This window comes from Salvelinus sp. IW2-2015, unplaced genomic scaffold (assembly GCF_002910315.2).
Source record: "Salvelinus sp. IW2-2015 unplaced genomic scaffold, ASM291031v2 Un_scaffold2112, whole genome shotgun sequence".
NCBI classification, from domain to species: Eukaryota; Metazoa; Chordata; class Actinopteri; order Salmoniformes; family Salmonidae; genus Salvelinus; species Salvelinus sp. IW2-2015.
In genome coordinates this window covers 135614-142625 of record NW_019943450.1, presented here as the reverse complement: position 1 = coordinate 142625, position 7012 = coordinate 135614, and the positions used below count along the sequence as shown (strand labels likewise).

The following is a 7012-nucleotide window of genomic DNA, read 5'->3' as shown; positions in this document are numbered from 1 at the left end:
TCCGCTCCATCTTCACGGTAGCCCCATCCTCATCGTTTGGTTCTGCTCCATCTTCACGGTAGCCCCATCCTCATCGTTTGTATCCGCTCCATTTTCACGGTAGCCCCATCCTCATCGTTTGGTTCCGCTCCATCTCCACGGCAGCCCCATCCTCATCGTTTGTCTCCTCTCAACTCCCAGGAGTCAGGACATGGATGGATGTCGTTACAAATCCAATAGCAGTTACCTCAGCCACTCCTCCTGTGACTGTATTTCAGTTTGAGGATTATCTGAAATAGATTCACGCACTAAGAAAAAAAACACCACAGGTCACAGTTGGTAATGTCTCATATATAAATGTATAATGACAATGTGGGATTTGCGACACGTGTTAATATTTCCTATGAATTAACCATATGTCTCATACATGCTTTCACAGGAGATGATGTCAACGTCATATTTGAGACAGAAGAAGAAAGCAGACCCATTTGGACCTCTGATGACGTTCATATATATAGGGTCTATATATAAAAAACTAAACTTTTCCAGGAAGTCACAATGCAATTACCACGCATGACCAGTCTGGTTTCTGCTGTTGAAGTGTATTATATACAGTATCCACAGCCCTATTGATTCATCCTGAATGACATGCACTATATCAATGTCTAGAGCCTCTCCCGTTGTAGTTTGTTTGTTCAGGAGCTCCAGCGATAAAGGTCACCGACACGGTCTCAGATAGGTAGGGCCATTACCTAGAGGGTGTGGAGACGTGATTGCGTCATCCCGCCATCCACTCCTAGCGAGAGGTGTCATAAACCTCAACCTCTGGCTCGGATAATGACATTTGTCATAGGTCCCAAGGGATTAGAGAGAGCATAACAGCTCGTATCTGGTCATAACAGGTCGTAACAGGTTATAAGTGCTCTATTACCCTCATCACACCCACGTTGAAAACCAGAGCTACATACTGTCTCTATAGCTTTATGGCTCTATAGAGGCAGGTCAGTAGCTTAATCTATGGCTCTATAGAGGCAGGTCAGTAGCTTTATCTATGGCTCTTAGAGGCAGGCCAGTAGCTTTATCTATGGCTCTATAGAGCCAGGTCAGTAAGCTTTATCTATGGCTCTATAGAGGCAGGCCAGTAGCTTTATCTATGGCTCTATAGAGGCAGGTCAGTAGCTTTATCTATGGCTCCATAGAGGGCAGTCAGTAGCTTTATCTATGGCTTTATAGAGGCAGGTCAGTAGCTTTATCTATGGCTCCATAGAGGCAGGTCAGTAGCTTTATCTATGGCTCAATAGAGGAGGTCAGTAACTTTATTATGGCTCAATAGAGGCAGATCAGTAGCTTTATCTATGGCTCAATAGAGGCAGTCAGTAACTTTATCTATGGCTACATAGAGGCAGGTCAGTAGCTTTACTGTATGGCTCTACAGAGGCAGGCCATTGCTTTATGGCTCATTGAAGCAGGTCAGTAGCTTTATCTATGGCTCTACAGAGGCAGGCCAGTAGCTTTATCTATGGCTCCATAGAGGCAGGTCAGTAGCTTTATCTATGGCTCTATGGAGGCAGGTCAGTAGCTTTATCTATGGCTCTATAGAGGCAGGCCTGTAGCTTTATCTACTGTATGGCTCTACAGAGGCAGACCAGTAGCTTTATCTATGGCTCCATAGAGGCAGGTCAGTAGCTTTATCTATGGCTCCATAGAGGCAGGTCAGTAGCTTTATCTTGGCTCTATGGAGGCAGGTCAGTAGCTGTATCTATGGCTCTATAGAGGCAGATCAGTAGCTTTATCTATGGCTCTACAGAGGCAGGCCAGTAGCTTTATCTATGGCTCTATAGAGGCAGGTCAGTAGCTTTATGGCTCTATAGAGGCAGATCAGTAGCTTTATCTATAGCTCTATGGAGGCAGATCAGTAGCTTTATCTATGGCTCTATAGAGGCAGGTCAGTAGCTTTATCTACTGTAATGGCTCTACAGAGCAGGCCAGTAGCTTTATGGCCCATAGAAGCAGGTTAGTAGCTTGATATATATGGCTCTACAGAGGCAGGCCAGTAGCTTTTCTATGGCTCTATAGAGGCAGATCAGTAGCTTTATCTATGGCTTAAAGAGGCAGGTTAGTAGCTGTATAGGGGCAGGCCAGTAGCTTTATCTATGCTCTATAGAGGCAGATAGTAGCTTTATCTATGGCTCTACAGAGGTAGGCCAGTAGCTTTATCTATGGCTCTATAGAGGCAGGTTAGTAGCTTTATCTATGGCTCTATAGAGGCAGATCAGTAGCTTTATCTATGGCTCTACAGAGGCAGGCCAGTAGCTTTATCTATGGCTCTATAGAGGCAGGTCAGTAGCTTTATGGCTCTATAGAGGCAGATCAGTAGCTTTATCTATAGCTCTATGGAGGCGAATCAGTAGCTTATATTATGGTCTATGAGCAGGTCAGTAGCTTTATCTACTGTATGGCTCTACAGAGGCAGGCCAGTAGCTTTATCTATGGCTCTGGTAGAAATGGAAGGTCAGTAGCTTTACTTTGTCTTTGGTGGAAATGGCAGGTCACTGCAATTTCATGTAGGGAATTTTGACAGCAGAATATCAGGCCTCTCTTGTGGTAAAAATAGATCTGATCTTAATCAGTGAGACCTGGATAAATAGAGGTTAAATACCATCAAACTTAGGGGTAATGGCAATTCAGAATAGTGGCAGTGAGAGTGACATATTCAGAGGGGTGAATTGACGTACAGCAGTAAGACCAGTGGGAGACACAGCTTTATCTGTCCAATAATTAGTGTTCACTCAGTGACAGCCTCTGCTCTTAGCGGGCCGTCTGGAGTGCTGGGTCTTCTCTAGGGGATCCGGAAGCAGAGGTTTCCCTGGAAACCGGACAGCTCCATCAATCCTAATTGTGTAATCCCTGAGCCGCTGCTGACAACAAAATAATAGCTTTGGGGGATCTTCAGAATACCCAGTAACTGTGAATGTGATACGGCCTGTTGTGTAATGCTGTTGAGGATTAACCACTTCCTGTACTCTCTGGTTTGTTAGTTCATTATGTAATCAAATGAAATGCTACTTTTCACCAAACATTCTTCAGTTAACTGGTAGGACCACGTAGCTACTGTCAGAAGAGTGATAAAATACATTTTCAAATGAGGCCAATACAGGTATATCTAGATAAAGGGTGGCAGGTAGCCTCGAGGTTAGAGCATTGGGCCAATATTCGAAAGGTTGCTAGTTTGAATACCGGAGCCGACTGTGACCTTGAGCAAGGCACTAAACCAAAGCACTAAACATAATTGCTGTACAATGGTGACCTGGGCTGTGATCCCACTCCACTGCAGGTGTTTCAAGGAGAGTTTGGATATGCCAAAACACTTGACAAATATAAGCACCCCCACCCCCAAATTATAATAGATAGATATGATTTTACAGGCGCTTTATTATGGACTCTTATCTATCTATTTATCCATCTATCAGACCAAACTGTCAACAGCCCTCCTTGACAGCTGCGGCGCTGTGGAGAATTTGAGCTCTTTAGCGGAGTTTCAGTTACCTAGCTGTTGCTCGTGTTTTATTCGGCTTGTAGCCATGGCTCGGTTCGCTGCCCTACTGCTTTTACCTGTTCTCATTGAATCGGTATTTTCGATTTCTTTCTTTCTACCTGTAAATTCAAGGAAATGTCTTCGGGAAGAGATCCACAAAGACGTGCTCGTCACGGGGGAGTATGACATCAACGACGAGTCCAACACCAAAACCAACCTGAAGGTGAGTTTGATGATGTTGGCAATACCGACGTTGCTCGGCTAAGCTAGTTAGCTGCTAACTGTTAGCAGTGAAGGCCCAAACGTAGTTTGGTCATATCATTTCCCGATGAGAAGTAACGTTATCACAACGAAATGCAAAACGTGGATATGATAACGCAGCGAGTTATCTATGTGCATTTGCTACCAATAACGGCTAGTTAGCTCAATGTCTTGTTCACAGCTGCTGTTAGTTTGTAGCTAACTATGGTTAGCTAGCTAACTTTAGCCTGGTTGGGCCTGTGACAGATCCTTCCTGGTTTTTGCCCTGTGAAATGGTTTTGACATAAATAGCAGAATTGTACATTTCTCAAACCAAGTTCATGAAGTATTACATGTGTAAAGGAATTGAAAATTGCAGATCAGAACTAACTGTTATTGTGTTGCTAACCCAATTTAATGTTTAGTTTCAGTTGAGTTGGTGAACATTCATTCAGGATGTTACACGTCAGTCTTAGCTCCCCCATCCACTCTGTGATACGTGTAACCTACTAGCTAGGCTAGCTATGTTAGCATGCTGTAGATTTATCATGTGGATGTCAGCAAAGGGAACGCAGGATTAGAATATGTCTATCATTTGCCTATTGACAAAGTTAGCAGGTTTTGTGTGTGAGTTTACATTACACGTAATTAAGTAAACACAACATTGCCCATAGCGACTGCCATGATGCAGCAGCTGTCATAACGTGATGTATCTCTACCTTTTTACGTAATTTTGTTATTGTCACCTGTTTTTAGATCACAGACTCATCAGGACACATCCTCTACTCGAAGGAAGATGCAACGAAAGGGAAGTTTGCCTTCACAACAGAAGATTATGACATGTTTGAAGTGTGCTTTGAGAGCAAGTCCCCAATGGGTAAGTCAATCTACGTCCCAAAATGGCTCCCTATTTAAGTGCACTACTTTTGACCAGAGGCCTTTGAGAAAAGTAGTGCCCTAAATGGGGAATGGGGTGGCATTTGGGACATACATAATGTGTATAGTTGTTCTTCTGTGGTACGGAAAGTGATGGTACTCCTTAATTAACATAGATGTTTGCAAAGAGCAGGCTCTGCTCAATGTAATTGATAGTCTAACTGCATTACACCATCCACAAGTAGTGTCTTGTGATAGATTGTTAACAAATGAGTAGCTAGCCTGAATACCAGTCTGAGTTATCATTCCACTCCTTGCCACTCTTTGTAATGCTAACCATTACATGATGTACAGTGCATTCGGGAAAGTATTCAGAACCCTTGACTGTTTCAAAATTATTCTAAAATGGATGAAATATTTATTTCCTTATCAATATCCCATAATGACAAAGCGAAAACAGTTATTTTTAATATTTTTTTTGCAAATATATACAAAAAATAAATAGCTTATTTACGTAAGTATTCAGACCCTTTGCTATGAGACTCGAAATTGAGCTCAGGTGCATCCTGTTTCCATTGATCATCCTTGATGTTTCTACAACTTGATTGGAGTCCATCTGTGGTAAATTCAATTGATTTGGACATGATTTGGAAAGGCACACACCTGTCTATACAAGGTCCCACAGTTGACAGTGCATGTCACAGCAAAGAAACAAGCCATGAGGTGGAAGGAATTGTCCGTAGAGCTCAGAGACAGGATTTTGTCGAGACACAGATCTGGGGGAGGGTACCAAAACATTTCTGCAGCATTGAAGGACCCCAAGAACACACTGGCCTCCATCATTCTTAAATGGAAGAAGTTTGGAACCACCAAGACTCTTCTTAGAGCTGGCCGCATGGCCAAACTGAGCAATCGGGGGAGAAGGGCCTTGGTCAGGGAGGTGACCAAGAACCCGATGGTCCCTCTGACGGAGCTCCAGAGTTCCTCTGTGGAGATGGGAGAACCTTCCAGAAGGACAACCATCTCTGCAGCACTCCACCAATCAGGCCTTTATGGTCGAGTGGCCAGACAGAAGCCACTCCTCAGTAAAAGGCACATGACAGCCTGCTTCGAGTTAGTCAAAAGGCAGCTAAAGACGCTCAGACCATGAGAAACAAGATTCTCTGGTCTGATAAAACTAAGATTGAACTCTTTGGCCTGAATGCCAAGCGTCACATCTGGAGGAAACCTGGCACCATCCCTACGGTGAAGCATGGTGGTGGAAGCATCATGCTGTGGGGATGTTTTTCAGCGGCAGGGACTGGGAGACTAGTCAGGATCGAGGGAAATATGAACAAAGCAAAGTACAGTGAGACCCTTGATGAAAACCTGCTCCATTGTGCTTAGGACCTCAGACTGGGGTGAAGGTTCACCTTCCAACAGATCAACGACCCTAAGCACACAGCCAAGACAACGCAGGAGTGGCTTCGGGACAAGTCTCTGAATGTCGTTGAGTGGCCCAGCCAGAGCCCGGACTTGAACCCGATTGAACATGTCTGGAGAGACCTGAAAATAGCTGTGCAGCTGACAGAGCTTGAGAGGATCTGCAGAGAAGAATGGGAGAAACTCTCCAAATACAGGTCTGCCAAGGTAGTAGCTTCATACCCAAGAAGACTCGAGGCTGTAATCGCTGCCAAAGGTGCTTCAACAAAGTACTGAGTAAAGGGTCTGAATAATTATGTATATGTGATATTTAACCTGTTTTTGCTTCATCATTTATAAGGTATTGTGTGTAGATTGATGAGGGGGGGGGAAAACAATTTAATACATTTTAGAATAAGGCTGTAACGTAACAAAATGTGGAAAAAGTCAAAGGGGTCTGAATACTTTCTGAATGCACTGTACATGAGGGGAAATGTTAGCAAAACAGGTTCTAGATTTCAGGCCTTAGATGCGGTTAAGAAGTCAATGGAACTTGACCCAAACAATGGAAATGCCATGGAAACGCGTGTGGGGAAAGATCCCGAATCTCCTCATTGCCCCCCTGCAAAATTAGCCTACATTTAGGCTGTTGTTTATATGTGTATTCCACACTAGGTTGAGATAAAAAATCAAGAGTATAATGCTTGTATAGATGTCAACCCCCCGAACTCAGCCCCCCCCTCCCCTCCCGCCATACATTCTGCTATGTCATCGTTACCATCAATGCATTGCATAAACAACAAAAAGTGACGACTGTACTCCATCCAATCGATTTTGAATGCGTACTATGCTACCGCTATACAGATACCTTATTACATGCGAGTTCCACTTTAGTCATTTAATACCTAAAAAGAAAGGTACTAGTTGTAAATGTTATGCAGATAAACAGCCAAATTAATCCAATCCGGTGACTTTAGTAAG

The 7012-nt window shown here is 43.6% G+C and overlaps 1 protein-coding gene across 1 annotated transcript in view; it reads left to right on the top strand.

Moving 5' to 3' along the window:
- Positions 1-3529: 3529 nt before the first annotated feature.
- The window catches only part of LOC112072976 (transmembrane emp24 domain-containing protein 10), a 12607-nt gene continuing 9124 nt past the window's right edge, over positions 3530-7012 (top strand). Inside the window, 5 exon segments of the mRNA XM_070439999.1 lie at positions 3530-3737; positions 4511-4631; positions 5928-5941; positions 6125-6163; positions 6451-6477. Of these exon segments, the coding sequence (XP_070296100.1) occupies positions 3561-3737; positions 4511-4631; positions 5928-5941; positions 6125-6163; positions 6451-6477 (378 nt within the window). The 5' untranslated portion in view covers positions 3530-3560.